This window comes from Arctopsyche grandis, chromosome 12 (assembly GCF_051622035.1).
Source record: "Arctopsyche grandis isolate Sample6627 chromosome 12, ASM5162203v2, whole genome shotgun sequence".
NCBI classification, from domain to species: domain Eukaryota; kingdom Metazoa; phylum Arthropoda; class Insecta; order Trichoptera; family Hydropsychidae; genus Arctopsyche; species Arctopsyche grandis.
In genome coordinates this window covers 16,652,776-16,671,676 of record NC_135366.1, presented here as the reverse complement: position 1 = coordinate 16,671,676, position 18,901 = coordinate 16,652,776, and the positions used below count along the sequence as shown (strand labels likewise).

The 18,901-nt window shown below is 34.4% G+C and overlaps 2 protein-coding genes across 5 annotated transcripts in view; one reads left to right on the top strand and one right to left on the bottom strand.

Moving 5' to 3' along the window:
- Positions 1–176: 176 nt before the first annotated feature.
- Edc3 (Enhancer of mRNA-decapping protein 3) lies at positions 177–3,331 on the bottom strand. Of its 2 annotated transcripts, none has more exons than XM_077442142.1 (6): positions 2,855–3,331; positions 1,905–2,275; positions 1,657–1,829; positions 1,448–1,589; positions 1,098–1,302; positions 177–1,014 (listed from the first exon to the last, which is right to left on the bottom strand). In XM_077442142.1, the coding sequence occupies exons 1-6, from the start codon at positions 3,007–3,009 to the stop codon at positions 543–545; spliced, it is 1,518 nt and encodes a 505-aa protein (XP_077298268.1). In that variant the 5' UTR covers positions 3,010–3,331; the 3' UTR covers positions 177–542. The 2 variants fall into 2 exon arrangements, with proteins under 2 accessions (XP_077298268.1, XP_077298269.1); XM_077442143.1 differs by having other exon boundaries at positions 1,660–1,829.
- A 4,098-nt stretch (positions 3,332–7,429) lies between these two features.
- Positions 7,430–18,901, top strand: part of Galphao (G protein alpha o subunit) — a 68,380-nt gene continuing 56,908 nt past the window's right edge. Inside the window, exon 1 of one of the 3 annotated variants that reach the window (XM_077442433.1) lies at positions 7,430–7,547. In XM_077442433.1, the coding sequence (XP_077298559.1) occupies positions 7,430–7,547 (118 nt within the window). Of the gene's footprint in view, positions 7,548–15,972; positions 16,156–16,210; positions 16,374–18,901 lie in introns of those variants that run through there. The other 2 variants (XM_077442431.1, XM_077442432.1) reach the window with 2 other exon arrangements.

Here is an 18,901-nt window from a genome sequence, read left to right as displayed (position 1 = left end):
CAGAGTAATTAAGAAGCTTGAGATAGTAAAACACAAACATGAAAAAAGAAAAAAATATTACCAAGTTCAGAGATCGAATCAATTAATGACTTGAATTAATATTAAAAATAAACTTAGTTATATAATACTAAAAAATAGTATATATACATTATGTATAATTGATATACAAATATATTATGTGATACTTCATATCTCTGTAATATTATGAATGCATTTATCAAAAACATTGTTGTTAAATTATATGAATGTTTACGCAAATTACAAAGCTGTATACATACATATTATATAATAAATACAATATAGAATTCTATTGAAAACTAAAATTTATTGGATAATGGTGATAAAAAAAATACACAAAATAATTTTTGCACAGTCAATAAAAAAATACTGTAAAATCGATAATTTAAAATATAACATCATTGTTAAGTTAACATTATAAGTCGTGGTATTTTCAAATGTGTATTTTTACGAAAATATATCATAAATGAAATTTCTATGATTTGCACTATTTTTTTATGAGATTTCACATTACATGAAAATTCTCAATCATTCGGATGCAGTGCGATAACGAACTTTGAACCGAATGGAGAATCATATTGAATCCCCAAATCTTTGAAAATCTTCTGAGGAATAGCAAGATTGCATAGATACAATTTTCCATTATTTAACGAGTGAGATAGAGGCAAAATAGGAAGAAGAGAATATTTAGTTATTATTCCAGGTGTACCGATTGCTGGTGGATCTAAAGCTAACACTGGTGCTCTACTTTGGTTAGCCCATTCGGCTAAATGAGGATAGTGAGAAGGATCATCAGAATCATCGCACAAAGCCATTATAATAAGATCGACTGATGGTAAATCTTGAATGTTGGTCGTAAGCCTATTGCCCGTCATTTGGTACAAGCTAAGATGTGGCCTCAATGCACCTTGAACATCGGGTTCAGCAACTAGCACTACAGTTGAAACTCCGTGAGATGCTAATTGACGTGCACATGTAACGCCAACAACACCTTGCCTAAAAATAAAGAGTTAAATTTTTAAAACAATGTCTGATATAATATAATTTCAACACAAATAAAGAAAAAAAAAATTACATACCTATGAGGTCCAATAAGAAATGCCACAACGGGCATTTGGTGTGTATTATGTGGGTGTAATCTACGAGTTCCGCCTAAAAGTTGTAATGCCACTTCAGTACCAGCTCTTCCAAGAAGTTCTGCACCTTCGAGGCCAGATCGACCACACGCTGTAAGTAACTTCATACGAAACTCAACTGTGAGTGAAGGTATAACAAGACCAACATCTGAAATTAAAACACATAATCATTAAGATTTTTATTTATTTATATGATTCAAATTTAGGAGCAATCTTTCCAATAAAAAAAATAACAAAAATTATGATTTATATTTTTTGTTACATATATACGTATATACATATGTATGTATTACCAGTAACATATTCTTTTGGTCCTTTGCCTTCGTCTGGAAGTTTAATTGCTCTGTGTGCAACAGGCTGAGATTCCAAGATGTTTTCATCATGACGAAATTTAGGCTGTGACTGATTTCGTCTCACGTGATCAGTCTGACGAATCTGCACAATAAAAAATACTTATAAATATAGTTACCGGTTGAAAACGCACATCTTGGTTATCACTTACAACATCTGGTTTTTGCGCTTGATTCAACTCTTCCCAAAGAGCCCGTTTGTCGAATAACGCTAAATTTTTTTCGAAATCGAATTCTTCCGTTAAAATTGGATCATCCGAAGGCGTACCGAAACAAATCTCATTCCGACGTCGTTCTTTCTCTTTTTTGTTAGGTGTACTTCGACCTGTGAGGGATTAAAAATAATATTAAGTGACTTTTAACATTTAATATAAATACACGTATGTAAGAGTAAAATAACCGTTTAATTTATTTGAACGTCCTTGTATATCAATCGGTTTGCTTTTGCTATTTCCCGACACCTGATTTGAATTAGAGAAATTGTTTCCGTGTCCAAAATTTTGTTTTTGATTAAACTGATTACTACTATGCTGAACATTGTGATTTTGAAATTTGTTCATTTGCTGGTTACTATTAGGATAGGAGATGCTATTCGGTAAAGATGAATGTTGCATTCCATTACTTTTTCCTTCAAACGGTTGTAACGACTCCGTCAAAGCAAACTTTTGAGATTTTTTAGCAGATTTTGTCACTTCTACTGTACTGTGCTGCTTTTCATTATTGGCTTTAGCATTTTCTTGAATGATTTGTATTTGCTTTATATCGGAAGCCCTGAAATCATAAAAATTATATTTCAAGTACATGAAAACAACAATGGAGCACACAAATATGTAAATAAAATCAGAAAAAATTTATTAACAATGAGTACACAAATACCGTTGATTTCAATAATGGTAACAATTTTACAATACTTGTTTCTGGTTGTATGAAATTCTAAGTTAATACACTATTTGTGCATGAATCTGGAGATTACAATATGTATATGTTAAATGAAAATTGAACCAATGAAAATAAGTGTCAAACAGTAATGTTCAACAGTATTAAAAAAACCATTTGTTGTCAAGATCGATTTAAGGTTTTGATTATATTTGATTGCAGATGAAAAATATGTAATAGAATAGAAAAAAATAATGATTAAATTCAAATTAAATTTACATGCACTAAAAACAAAACTACTCTCAGAAGTTCAATATCTTTAAGTAATCACATAAAAAACAGTTATTTTTAATTAAAAATTGATAACTTTAATATAAATCTATGATTTTAATGTCTAGAAATGAAGGCCCTATATATGTATAATGGGGTAATTTTCAAAATTAAAAAAAAAAAAAAAAAAAAAAGCATATTTACTTGAGCGTCACTTGGGACTTGGGGTAAGGCAATCCATCCAAGAAAGGCTTGCTCAGCGTCAGATAAGAGCCATCTGTCTCCAGAATAGTGCCTTGAAAGCATCCCGGAGGTTGGCCGCATTCTATCGAGACCGCGCAACCCACCCAGCTGGACATGGCGGCACTCGAGGCGATCACGGCAAACCCACGACTCGAAGCGACTCGCGACTCCTGACTCCCGACACCCGACACCCGACACCCGACACCCGACACCCGACACCCAACGCCGGTACACTCAAACCCGACACCTAATTCCGCAGACTCGCCAGACAGAAATTCAACGTCAGCTGTTCACGTCAGTTATCAAACACCGACGCGAACACCAAACAACGACTCGACACCAGCGGCCGTTCGCCAAACGCTGGCCGTTCTCGCTACTGACAGCGATGCAACACAACTTGCCAACTTGACGACTGTGAACACAACAATTTTAAAACACGAATGAATGTATTCGTGTTTTGCTACATACCTACACTCGCCAATAAAATGGTAAACAAACATACGTCTTCATTATTCAATAAATTGAAATCTATCCATAGTATATAATTCTATATCATCGACGTTTTATTTATTTTTATATATTGCAATAACAAAACCTACCCACCTACAAAATTCATGGTTCGGTGATTACTAGTAAAATGTGAACCGGTCACAGGACAACCGGTCGGTCTAGATCGGTCACACGTGATCACCCGTCACACTAAAACTGGTCACGAGAACAATGGTCACACCCTAAAACTGGTCACACCCAAAAATTCGACCAATTTTCAATTTTTGGGTGTGACCAGTTTTTTCGTGACCAATTTTCGGGTGTGACCAGTTTTCTAGTGACCAGTTTTAGTGTGACGGGTGATCACGTGTGACCGATCTAGAGCGACCGGTTGTCCTGTGACTGGTTCACATATGACTAATAGTCCGTTTACCAAAATTCATATCTGCCAAAAAATAAATCCATATGGTTTTGAACCGCAATTTTTAAATAACTGGCTACATAGATCAGTAGTTAACATGTAATACATTCACGTATTAGCATGGGTTCAGTGATTACATCCCAAATGTGAATCGCGCGGGTCTCCTGTCGCACGAAAATTCATCGCACAGGAAATTTGCCGTGAAACTGCCCAAATATTGCTGAAAATTGCCCAAATCTCGTATAAAAAAGCATTTGCTGAGCAATATTTTGACAGTTTTATGTACGGCAATTTTCCTGTGCGACGAATTTTCGTGCGACAGGAGATCCGCGTGAGCGATTTTCATAGCGGTGGTTATCCTGGTAGCAATTCACATTTGGGATATAACCCGTTTACGATTACGTCCAAGATTACGTCCATTCATAGCATGTAATGCAATGAATGGAAGTAATCTTGAAACCGTGAGGGAAGTCAAGCAGCTGGGACACCTGCTGGCGGAAGATCTCTCTGATGACCGTGACATTGAAAGACAAAGGAAAGCTATTTGTGTAAGGGCAACTATGCTAGCAATACGGTTTTACTACTCCAGTGTAGAGATTAGGAGACAATTATTTATGTCCTTTTGTATTAGCCTCTATACTGGAGAACTATGGACCAGATATAAGCGGGAGACGATAAGGAAGATAAAGGTTCAATATAACAACTGCTACCGAGCTCTCTTTAGGCTACCAAGGAGTTGCAGCGCGTCGCAAATGTTCATGGAGGGGTAGGTGCCTCAGTTTGAGGCCATTCTCAGGATGAGAGCGCATATTTTTATCGTCTAATTGTCTTCTTGCTTCCCTGTCTTCTCATTTTCACTCTTCACTATATGTTCGATGGATGAAACTACTCCACCGACCGCCTTAAATAGACATTAAATTGATTAATTAATGAATTATTCTTCCTATTATTATTACTATTATTATTATTAATGTAAACGGATTCTTGCGCAAATTACGATCGCGCGCATGGCAATCGTTGCCACAAAAATCGCGAATATGGAATATCTAGCACTGTTCCGTGATCGATGTTCCGTGATCGAGATTTTTTTAGCGTGTGCGAAATTGTTTTTTGCGGAATAATCACCGAACACAGCCATTATAACCAATGGCTAAAAAATTAAAAAGTTTTGCTAAAATAAAATTATCTGGGTCTCTTAGAATGATATTATATTTTATAGTATCATACATATCGTTTATAAATTTCTTTGTCTGACTAAAATTAGTTTTTTTTTCTGTTACGAACATCGTGGTGGTTAGGTGTTCATTGTCTTAGCGTGAATAGAACTCGAGAATTCCACCGAGAAATTGCAATACCGGTATACCGGAACTTGTTATTTTTTTAGTACAAGATATATAGCTTTTAGTCAAAACAGCATTTTTTACGACTGGTAGCACCGTTTTCCTGATTCCCACCGCTCGCTATAATATGAATACAATATATTGCAACCAGGCCCTGCTCGAGTATACATATATGGCGACCCTAGGCAGATTGGTTTTCAGCGCCCCCCTCCCTGTTGTTTTTTTTTAAACAGTAAATTTAATAAATAGTAAATGGAATTTGAAGGTAAATTACAATCCCTAATTTGGATCTAACTGCTTTCTGTGTGCTTTGTTACTAACAAGTCAAAGAATGCTAAACTCCTAACCGTCCTCTCTCTGAGTGGGCAACATTTTAAGCAATATTACTTACTATCAAGCAATATTTTCAGCATTGCATGCACAATACCATTATAACAACAGTTTTGTTACTGTTCAGATTTTACGTTTACACGGGTTGTGTGCTCGGGCATTAAGGACGACACCGAAGTTCTCGTGGCTGCTGCATATGTCATATTACAAAATGACAAAAATAAGAGAATAATGTGGATAAGACCTTGTCTAAATAGACATCATTTGATTACTCTTCTTAACCAAAAATTACAATTAGATAGTTATCTTTTTAAAAAATTTACGAGAATGCCCAAGTCTGCTTTTGAAGATTTGATTTGTGCCATCGGACCAAAAAACAAAATCTTGCGTGGAATTCTATTTCGTAAGTCCTTATTGAGCTCCTTTGAAAATTAGGATTTCTCGAAACTACGCCACTATTCAGTGCATTATTCTGGGAACCGAATTAATGATACCTAAAATTTGGTAAAAAAAATGTAAATTTGTAAATATATATGATAATTTGGTCAGAGTATACATATACTCCTATGCAAATGTTGAACATCCGCAGACCACATGTGAAAGTATATAGTATAAAAATAGCAAAATTAAAAATTAACCAATTAAATATTCAACTAGATTAAATTAAATTAAATAAATTGTTGGTACATACATATGTATGTATACAATTAGAAATTTTATAAATAAATTTCATAAAATGATCCTAAACTAATTGCCAATCTATGTTAAGTTGGATTATCATTCGTGGGAACTAAAATTTAACTCGTTCTGCGCAGGTTCAACCTAGTGATACATTTAAAAAAAACTATGTTACACATAATCTGATGTTTTAAACTTACATATGTATGTAAATATATCGTTATACGGTTATAAGTACATTGTATATACTGCTTCCACTGATGCAAACCAAATCGATAAATAAAAATAAAATAATATAAGTTCTTAAGTAATGTTATAAACGAAAAAAATTATGAGATTTATAAATTTTCATTTATAAAATTTTAGATCGCAAGAATGCATATTTTTTAATGAAAATGTACATATATCAGTGATTTATTTGGTATTATCTATTATACTTGATTAAAAACAGTGTTGGTTTATTTTTGTTTTTCAAATCAAAAGCAAGCTGCTTTTTGCCAAAGAAAAAAATGTTTATGTGTGCATCGTACATTGTACCTATAACTCCATAACGTCCGGCTTCCGGATTCACATTATGTTCATACGACTATTTTCTTTTCCAGATGACCTCTCCTATAAGCTGCGAATCACCCTGAATGAGCTCGTCCACAATGAAAGGCATATTATATCGGATTTATACCTCGCCACATAGGGCCATAAAACCTATTTATAATGAGCACTAAAGTATCATCCGTTCCAGTTTGCATTGCGTAATCAGGACAGTTGCAAGTCGAGCCGTGTACATGTATTTTTATAATGGGTTAATTTAATTTGGGAGGCTTCGACGGTAGGATGGTTGGGTGGTTGGGTGGATGGGTGGATGGATGGGAGGCTGGAGGGTGGGTGTCGCGCCGACGCACCGCACGCACACCTCCCGCGTGGTCTGGGGATCAAAACCGGGTGCGTAGCATCGAGCGGGGCCAGCATCCACGGCACATGCGCCGTGGAGCCTCTTGGCGGCAATCGTGCGTGGCCGCCCGAGCGTCTCGGACCGGCCTCCAGCTCTTCGGGCATCCCCGTTCGGGCATCACCAACGGAACTTATCCACAAACCGGTCGACAACCGCAAGTGGTGGGCGTAGTGCGGGCCGCGGGCCGCAGCCCCCGATGGCCGTGTGACCCCCACCGACTTTCCGGTGGTTTGCGCTAAAGGGGCTAACAGCTCTCCAAAGTGTTGCGAAGGGGTGGGTTGCGGCGGGGCGGAGTCTCGTTGGCGTTGTTGGGCGGCCGTGGTTGCAACATGGGGTGCGCCTCGTCAGCCGAGGAGCGGGCCGCCATAGCGCGCAGCAAACTGATCGAGAAGAATCTCAAGGAGGATGGCATCCAAGCGGCCAAGGACATCAAGCTGCTTCTGCTCGGTAAGCAGAGTACATACCCTTCATCTAAGCTCCGTTTGCTTGGTGACTTCCGTAACTAATGTAAAACCTAAATAATGCGACGGTACCATTCTACGTCTGGGACACAATCCTCAGCAGTTTTTTCATTAAAATCAATTTTCATTTAAAATGATTACAAATATCAAAGCTTGGATTCATTCACATATAAACTATCTACATTGCAATAATGAATGGACAGTGGGAATACAGGTCTGTTACTGAGAGTTGGCGCGTTCTCGTACTCACACAGAAGCGCACGAAAGGGGCAGAGCGTCTTTTTACATATTATTGAATACAGTCAGTGGTGTCACCCTAATGGTTTCTATGGGTTTCCGGAAACCCGTTGTTAAAAATCAAAAGTTTCCGGAAACCAGTTATTTAATCTAAAAATTCATATAATTGTTGTCAAAAATTATAAAAATCTTGAAAATTTTATGAACTTTCATGTAATAGTGCCTTGGACGAAAACAAAATGTATACATATATATATTTTCAAAATAATTTTTCTCTGACACTACACAATCACATTTGCTCGCGCCACCTCTCGGTAACAGCCCTATAACTGGTAGTTATTTAATTTTTTGGCAAAGAGCCCAGAAACTAAGACTTTTCAAAAATTAAAAAAAATCCATTTTAATTTAAAAAAAGCCCGTCAAGAATTGAGTCTCATTCTTAGCATGGTATCGATACGTTCCTAGGCATATTGTTAGTTGCCATGAGTGTATACTGATGCATAGACTTCTTAGTTATTCGGTGCCTGTGATTATTAAAATTGTTCATTTCGTATATACGTATGAATATACTATATATATATGTTAATGCAAGTGATCTGGAAATGGTTAGAAAAAGTATGAAAAGTTGAAATCCATCTATGTACATATGTATGTATGTAGGTTCTGGAATATTGGATGACTTCCATCGTTAATACTGAAATCCAGTATTAGGTACCACTGATTCATAAGCTGTCCCATTTGGAAGTATGGCTTCAAAGATGAAACCAAATTAATGTCTTTCAGAATCAGCAGCACTGAACATTTTATGTACGTATGTTCATATACATATGTATGTTCGAAAAACTGCGACGCCCTTCGTATTTCTTAAATTGCATATATTATATGTGCAGTATTTATAGGTACATACATAAGTGTAGTTAATCTACATATAATTTTGAAATAGATGTAAACTTTCTTAAATCCAGTATAATATAACGATTGTTTAATCTTGCCTTTTTTATTTTTATAGCTGAATTATCTCTGTCGATAATGCCAAACTTTACTTCATAATTAATACCACTGACCCATCTGTTTTATTTAATTTATATTATTTATATAATAAATGCTACATGTGCAGATAATATATGTAGAATCAATGTTTTCCACGATCATCAGCTTCTAAAATTGCATGGAATATTTAAATTCACATTATCACAACGAGAATCTTATGTTTTACTGATTTAAAACTGAAGTTGAATGTCGAATGATTCTACTAATAACTTATTGCACTCATTGGATAATAATGTCCTTCATTTGGGATCTGTTAATATACATACATACATACATACGTAGTTAAAACTTATCATCTGTTCTTTTGTTCATTCGTAGTGAATACGATTGACGTATTTGAATATTGTTAATATGTCCATATGAATATCTCATCGCAAAGTCTTTATTTTTTGACGTACCTAATTGCAGATTGGTAAATGCGTTTTACCATTATACACGTTGTATTACTTGTATGTAGGTATGGACCAATATGCACATACATAGTTTGGTAAAAGGCTTCACTGTTTAGTAACAATTTTTTTCTTTGTTATAGAGATTTATTTTAACAATATGCATGTATTCAAACCATCTTTGAATCATGACACTTCAGAATACTAAAAATTTTAATAAATTAAATAATAAAAAGTATGGATACATACATACATATGTATGTACATACGTATAGTCACGTTACACTTTTTCTAACTTTCAAGTCATTTTTATCGAAGTTTCGCGCAAAGTTCAAAGACTATATAAAGTAGATAAGTAAGATACCCATTTTAAAAACTAAACGTGTTTATATTATTTAGGACCAAAATAATACATGCTCATTGTATAAGGAGAGATTTTTTTTTAAATATATTAGAAAATCCCAAAAATTAGCAACCATATACAGGTAGTCCTCGCCTTACAACGGTTCGACTTACGACGGTTCGCACCTACGACCGAAAAAACTAATATATTTTTTATTAATTAATTATTTTTCAAAAATTGATTGATAAATCTCAAGCAGATGTGAGTTATGAAAACGGAGAATTCTCTTTCGGAAGAAAGTTGTAGTAGTTTTAGAAATCGCAGTAGTTTTAAAAATTAAGTTATGACTCATTCTTTTGGGATTCGTCACCAGTCGCACGACGGTAACAAACTCATACGGTCGTTACTGTTTGTTACATAACTTTTCGTTATTGTTTTATGATGTTTATTTTCTCAATTTCGTATTGATTAGTGCTCAAATTTTTATTTATAAGAACATTTATAATGTGTGATATAGAAACGTGACAATGACTGATAAAGAAACTCTTGTTAAAAAAAAAGAGAAAGGTGATAGACTTAGAAATGAAACTTGAAGTGACAAAACAATATGATAGTGGTAAAAAAGTGATGGACTTGGCAAATAATTTGAAATTGTCACATTCAATGGTCTCCACTATTTTAAAAGATAAAGAAAAAAATCGTAAAGCCGTTAAAGGGTCCTTGTCAATCAAATCTAAAATAATAAATAAAAAAAGACTGGGACCCATTCAACAAATGGAAAATTACTAGTGATTTGGATCGATAACAAGATTGAAAAGCGAATTCCATTGCGTCTCTTAAAGCTCATTATTTAAAAATTACATTTGCGCAAGGCTTTGAAGCAATAGAAGAAGGAAAAATGCGGTTCACAGTTGAAAGATTTTCAAATGTGAACCGCAGGATTCAAGAAAATCTCGCATGATACCAAGAAATATAAAGAGAAAAAAAACAGGATACTGTTCAAACAAAATTAGACACATTTTTCAAAAAAACTCATACGACTGTATCTCAAACTGAAGATGAAGAATGGATTTTACTTATGTGATAAGTGATGAGGATGTATAATTTATAATTAATAAGTACGAATGATGTAGATGTTTAATTTTTTTTAAATTTAAATATGAGTTCATTTGAATTACTGTATTAATAAAAGTAAGTAAAATCACCGAAAAAAAATATAAATATATTCCTCGACTTACGACCGAGGTTCGGGAACGTATCTCCGTCGTAAGTCGAGGAGTACCTGTAGTCTGATAGATATCTATCTCGATTAACTCCAAAGGTGAAGTTCTGAAATTAGACCAAAAGCGTAATAAAAAATTCGGAAACACTCAAATAACCCAATCTAATCTTATATGTATGTATGTATGTTTGTATGTACATATATATGTATGTATGTAGAATGTGGCTAGCAATACATCAAAACTACTAATAGCCTAAGGTTAATTGGATAGGTTAGGCTAGATTTATAAATACATACATATTTGATGACTCTTATATTATCCTCCCCTTAACATGGCTATACCGCATTGCTGATATCGATAAGGATTTTTTTTTTCAAATTGATATTCAACTATAATCACATCGATAAGACGGATATGTGCGGTCAATACACATTAAAAAACCTTTTATAATGTGAACATTGTAAACGTTTCAAGCTCAAAAAGTTTTGTGAGCTATTTTACAGTGGTGTCACCCCAATTTTGAAACAACCGGTTTCCAATTTTTTTTTCAAAAAATTTATTTTGAAAATATATACATCTGTATATACATTTTTTTTCGTCCAAGGCACTATTCCATGAAAGTTCATTAAATTATTCATTAAAGATTTGTATAATTTTTGACAAAAATTGTATAAATTTTTAGTTTAAATAACGGGTTTCCGGAAACTTTTGATTTTTAATAACGGGTTTCCGGAAACCCATGGAAACCATTAGGGTGACACCACTGGCTATTTATGTACATATGTACCTACATAAGTATATATGTTACAGTGAAAGCATATTTCAAGTGAAAATATATGTTCACTAGTAAAAATATATTTTCATCAATTCAATCAGTGAAAATGTATCAAACGATGAATTTACAACGTCTTACTCTATAAATTTAGCCCTAACAACCCAATCTAAAAAATGAATAGGGCTGACCCTTACTTATCCTAACCCTTAAATAATACCAACCCTAACAATCTAATCTTAAATGAATAAAACCAACCCTGAAAATGTAACTGATTATGATAACTCAATATAATCACCATCTGATTTTCGACATTCGAGAACGACAATAATAATCGCGTTTCTAGATGTGAATAAGCTGCAGTAACATAGTTGCTCATTGAACAGTGTTGTGCAATGACTGGTCATTTGAAATTTAAAATAATTCATAAAGTTTTATCGTTTCTTCGAACATTTCCACACATATCAATATTCAATTTGCAATGAAACTTTTGCTTGGGACACGCCATATTGCTCTCCTTATACGGATTGTCGATGTTTTATTGACGTATGCTGTATTTTCAAAACAAAAATCTGACAACTAGTCCGTATTCTATGGGCAGGGTTGACAAGGCAAATACAATTACACAAATACGATGCGAAGGCTGTCTATGACAGAATTGAATTATATTATCACATTACAGTTAGAACTATGGAATATCACATTCAGTGTACGCGTGTGAATGTACATATGCAAGGTATGTATGTATATTAGAATTTGTCTACAAACTGTTGAGAATAAATCAAGGGTAAGTTGTTTATCCAAGACTTAACTGATACATCAAAATATTTTTATCCAGAATATATTGATCTGAAACGTTAACTATGGTTGTATCTCACTACAGTGATTGTTATACTATGTACATTTATCAATATTAAAAGAGTCGAAAAGCGTCTTCATCAACGTAACCAATTTGTTACATTTCTACAATTACAAATAAAATTATCAAAAAATATTTAAAGATCACTAATAAAGTTTGAACGCATGTATTCAAACATACAGTCTTTCATTATAGCGAAAACTTTTTTTTGTGAAAATGAGTACCGAACAATTCGGTGTTTGCTAAAGAAAGGTTGGAACATGCCAAGTTGGGTATTAGCAATACACATTTTCTTGATTTTTCCGGAAGAATTTCTTGCTTCCGTTCATAATTTTTAAAGTACATACATACATACATACATACATACAATCAATATGGATAAATTGTTGTGGAAGCGCTCTATAGAAATTGTGCAGTAATGAGACAGACTTCGTGTCTCCTCGTATGTCATTTTACATAATAGAAGATAAATAAAAAAAAAGTTCGGATGTGGACAGCCCGCGACTTTATCTACATATGTTTTTGAGGAATACAAGAATACAAGTCTTGCATATACGAGAATACGAGATAAAATAAAATTTACATATTTAAAAAACAAAATTTAATCGATAATGATAAGAGTATGAAAATTCTGTCCAATTGGTAGAAGCTATTACGTTAACGTGATTAGTATTATGAAAGCTATACATTTTTAGTAGTAACAATATATGAAGTATGTAATGCGAAAATTCAAATTCGAGATTTCGTCTGATTCGAATCGTATATCAATATCGACATGAATTTTCAATATAACAAAATTTTAATGAATTCTCAAATAATTAATTATAAACTCTTATTATCTATTTGGCATTATTCAGTTTCAAAAGTGATTGAATGTCTTAATAAATTTTCGCATAACAATAAATTGAAAATACTGTAACGATATGAAATGTATCAAAACTATAATACGAGTTGAATAATCGTTTTTCCCTACAAATTTTTCAAAAGAAAATCGAATCTACCTTAGCTACAAATTGAAAATTACGATTTCATACAACGATAATAAGTTCAGAATACCGGCGAAAAACTTTTTTCAAATTACAACGCACGCACACTTCGTTGATGTAAAACACAATAAGCCAAATAAATTTTCAAAAGAAATTAATATCCTACCATCGAGCGAGAGGGTAGAAAAATCGTATTGACCGGTCAGGGGGAAAAAAATTGATTCGAAAACTTTTCCTCGTAAATGCGAGTTTTTATTAACCATATTGCAAAATCGATAGATACCTAAATAATAACACAAATTTTCAGACAAGTCAAATCATTTCGAATGCTACGCGCAATGTACATACATATGTATGTACCTATATAATAGTTTTACATACGTAAACAAATATATATTTCACGATTATGTAAGTATATTCCATTCATATGAATGATACCCGGGATAATGCAAAAGGGTAAAAGGAAGACGGCAGGGAAGATATGTAGCTGAAATTAGGAAAATTTGTGGGGTGTAATGGATGAGAGTTGCGCAAAACAGAGACGAGTGGAAGCGTTTTGGAGAGGCCTTCATCCAGCAGTGGATGGTGAATGGCTGTAGATGATGATGATGGTGATGATATACAATATTAATGACTGTCATGAACAAACAAACATATGTACACATATAGTCAGTCTCCTGTAAAAAAATATATGTATGCGAAATTATATGTATACCAGAATCCGGCACCTGCGCTCCCTAGGGGGTGGAGCCCTAGGGCTTCGCCCCCAGCGTCTGCGCCCCCGGAAGCTCCACCCCCTAGGGCTTTGCCTTTGGTGCCTTTGCCCCGGGGACTTCGAATCCTTTGAATCGAAAAAAATCGAATCGGCGCCTATGAATCGAAAAAAAAAAATCGAATTTGTCGTCTACGAACGAAGGTTACATACATACATACATACATACAAAGTCTCTTTCCAAATTATATATTTGATAATACATATTGCAATTGTGTACGCTCGGATTGAAAATCGTAAATATGTAATTCATAACGAATATTTCGTTATTGAATGTGACGGTTGATTTATCAACTCCTATGGTCTAATTACGTTAGTGGAATGCATAATATTGATGCACGGGGTATTGTATGAATACGTTATAATATGCTACAGAGTACCAATACTACGCACATTGGCGGTTTAATATTTAATATTTCATTAAAAACTATTTTTATTTTTTTTTACATAAATTTTTTGGCAGTTTTGTTAGGTACGTATAAACTTTATATTACACATACATATGTATATGTTGGTGCTGGGGGCATTAATAAAGTTGTACATTACTTTTAAAATGACCTAAAGAATTTAGATGAAATTAGTCGGATCCGAGAAAGGACTTTTATGAAGTCACTAGTTTACCCGATGAAAAATCTTCGCATGGGTGTTGGCATATTAAGTTATCAAATAAAAAAGGAGTTTTTTTCAATTACTTTTTAAATATATTTAATTTTATATTTATATGTAATTGTTTAATATGGAATAAAATGGTAAAAACCAACTACCACATATAAACAATAGAAAAATTTATTAATCAAATAAATTTTTAATAGATGGCGCTAAATGTTTAGAGACTAATTTGCGTAGACTAAACGTTTATTGGTAGGAATCAGTATATATAGAAGTTTTTTTCTTTCGATATTATATTCGTACATTTTTTTGGCAGTCGTTTAGCTGTGACGTACTTGCATATGTATGTCGAATCGAAACGACTATTATAGTACGGCGATCGTTATTTTGTATATATATATACATATATGTACATTGAATTTTACTCTGTAAATAGTTTATTTATTAATATAAAATTGACAAATATGCAGACATATATTAAATAATATAATTTAGAAAGAGACTTTGTATGTATGTATGTATGTAAGGTTTGTCGGTAATCGAAAAACAAATCAAAGTGTCTATGACGACGATTCGATGTGGTTGAATTTTAATTTTTTTTTTCGATTCAAATAATAAATTTAATAAAAAAAAACAAATGAATATTTACTATTAGATTCGTCATGTTTAAGCTGTTTATATTACAAATACTGAGCGAAGCCGGGTAAAACAACTAGTTAAATATAAACATACAAACACAAGCATTTAACAATATCTAGTTCGCATCGCAAGGAAACCGACGGTTCAGCATTCACCGACGAGCTTGCTATGACGCATGTGCCGTTCGGAACAGTGTTCGCAAACCTTTACTAGACGCGTTTCGAAACGCACTCGCAAACGTTTAATTTTCGTTGCGCACAATTTACTCAGAGTGAATTTCACGTACTAGATTTAATACGGATATAGATTAAATATAATTCAAAGAAGAGAGGACGCTATATACGATTGTTATCGAATAATAAATGTATTCCCCATGTGTGAATTTATATCGCATTCGACTTGGCGGATGATAATATTGTTCGGATATGAAGACAGTGTCGTATTTTCAGGAGAGTGGAGTGTAGAGTGCGGGGTGTGGGGAGTGGTGTGAGGTGTTCGCGAGCGGGCGCGGCCGCCGCCATCTTGTCCGGCCGCAGTTGGCCGCCGTCCGCGGCTGAAGAACGTCGGTCGCGGTCGCGTGGCGCAGAAGCCGGCGCGCCGGTTCTTGCTGCGATCGTTCGCACCTTCGCGACTCCGACACCGACACCGACGTCCGCTTCCGTTCGCGGCGGCCACCCCCCACCCCCACCCCCACTATCCCCCGCGCCCCCTTCAGGTCAGTGAGGCTCCGCCCCGCCCCGCCCGCCCGCCCGCTCGCCCGCCGTTTGTTTGTTTCCCGGCCGGCGTCGTGGCCTCGGCAGCCCCTCGGCCGGCCATCTCCGCCTAGGCCGGAAACGCCCCAAGAGGGCGCAGCACCCCGCCGCGTCCTTTCGATCCGAGGGCGGCGGCCATGTCCGCCCTGGCGCGAATCTCGAGTGGAGGCCGCCAATCTCGGTGGGTGTCGCCATGAGCCGTGAGCCGTGAGCCGTGAGCCGTTCGTCGCTCTTCGTTCGCTTCGGCCACACCCGCTTGCCACCCAGTCTTTTGACAGTTCGCCTGATACTTCATACGTGCGTGTGTTTGGGTATGGTCACGCAAATTGACGTCATCGCACCCTGACGACAATTTGCATTTCGGTTCAAATTTGCGACCGTTCGTTCCGCGTTGCCAACCCGGCGAACCGGCCCCTTTGCCGAGCGATCCTATACCGTTGGTAGTACTGTGTACCCTTAGATTTTGAATGTCTCTTGTGTGTAATAGTAGTAGTAGGATGATTCGTATGATAGGAAAAAGTCGGAAATTTTGTGGCATAAGGATGGAGTACAATCTGTTAACTTAATAACTAAATATCTAAACGCAAGGAAATGTCACCGTTATTAACCTACAAATAACTGCAAATCATAATCAATTTATTATTCAGGCATGTACGATATGAATGGGATTCGTGAAAGGTTGGGTGAATGATGCGATGCGTTCATCGTAGACTCTTAGAGGGTATTGCTGTTCACTGTATAACACAAACGTAGTCTTTTTTATTACTAACCTCTTATACGTTTCACATGGTTTTCGTTTATTGGAATTCGTGATGGTATCAACATGTCATGGATGCAAGCAGTGTAAATGAATTCGAAATGTGATAGCATTGGCAAAAAAATCTTCTAATATATAATTTCGAAAGAGACTTTGTATGTAACTATTGTTGGTTTGTAGAAAAACAAATGAATATTCAAATAAATTTGAATGAAATAAAACTATTCAAATAAATTTAATAAAATGTTTACTATTAGATTGGCCATGTTTAATAAGCGGTTTATATTACAAATACCGAGCGAAGCCGGGTAAAAAGACTAGTAATATTGAATTTCGAAAAGGACTTTGTATGTATGCATGTAAGTTTTGGTTCGTAGAATCCGTGACGTTAAATTTGATAAAAAAAAACAAATGAATATTCAAATAAAATTAAACTATTCGAATACATTTAGTAGAATGTTTACTATTAGATAAGCCATTTTAAGCGGTTTGCACAAAAAATGCCGAGCGAAGCCGGGTAAAACCACTAGCGTTTCATAAATCTGACCCACTGGGGTTAAAGTTACGTTCTAAATAAGTGATTGATACTAAACATGTATGAATTGATTTTTTTTTTTTTTGTACGTCTGGGATTCTTCGGTGATATATTATGTATATATCCCGGTCAGAAATAGAGTTTTGTCGTTTCTCGCCGAGTAGTTTTGTATCTGGTGTGATTCGTAACTCAATATTTACATGTTTTTAATATGGAATTAAATGCTTGTGTGAGAATTTGGCCGTTATCTTGATAAACACGTTTGAAAATTTGTCGTTAACTATAGTAGAAATCCTTGAACCTAGGGGACACTTCAAATATGTATAGTTGGCGTTAATGAAGTTTAGAGAAAACGTCATGATTTAAATCATATTTTTGAAATCGAGTGAAATTTGTTTGACTGCAATGATACGAAGTTTGAAATGACTTTCTAATGAATACAGTCTCATTCTAAAGTTCTATTTTAATCGCTTTTGTTATGAATTATATATTTAATTGAAAGTTGAGATCACTTCAAATGACAAGAGCAAATTTCTTTCCGTTTAAAATTATTGGCACGAATTTTTTTATACTAAAGAGTTCGGTATGATTTTTTTGAATAAATTTTGTTTATGTGGTTTGAATCTGATGTATGTTAATTATTCGTAGTAAAAATTGAAAAGTCTCAATTCTTACGATACACAGTACTACTTAACTAGTTTATAGGCTAAGTTTGAAATAAATTTCGTGACCATTTAAAAAAAAAACTCGTCGACATTGTTTTGATTTGATCGTTAAGTTTGAGTTGACATATTGGATAATTTCGGTGCGGTATTACGTGCGTGAAAACTATACCTTAAATTTCTCCAATAAAAGTAATAAGTAACGTTAACTTTTACGTTTAAATATACTCGTGCTATAAATCTAATGATACGTTATCGTAAATTCGACCAATTACAATTACAATAATTGCGAAGGCATTGATTTTTATGAAAGTGCGGACGATATATGAATACCAGAAATAAAAAGTGCCAAAAAATTCAAAATCGATTTTATGCCAGAATATGATCTAAATTCCAGCGAAAAATGATTTTAAAATTTCCCCAAAATCGTTTTTTAATAGTGGATATCAAATTCAAGTTTTTTTATTGTTCGTACAAATTTTTTACAATATATTGACAAAAACCGATCTCGAAATCTTAAAAATGATTTATTTTGAAAAATTTACAAAATATAAATAAGATTAAAATATAATTATTCAAAAGATAAACCATTTAAGAAAAAATCACATATATTTAGATAAGAAAAATTAAATAACAAAAAAAAAGAAGTAATAATAATATCGATAACAGTAGTACTAATGATAGCAATAAAAAAATTTATCAATAATAACGTAGATTACAATTGTAATAATAAACAAAAAATACTAATAATTATA

Coding starts and splice junctions, on each gene's coding strand:
- Edc3 (XM_077442142.1), bottom strand. CDS start 3,009: ATGTCCAGCTGGGTGGGTTGCGCGGTCTCGATAGAATGCGGCCAACCT. Junction 1,830..1,904: donor ACGTTCAAATAAATTAAACG/GTTATTTTACTC, acceptor AATCCCTCACAG/GTCGAAGTACACCTAACAAA. Junction 1,590..1,656: donor AAGCGCAAAAACCAGATGTT/GTAAGTGATAAC, acceptor TTTATTGTGCAG/ATTCGTCAGACTGATCACGT.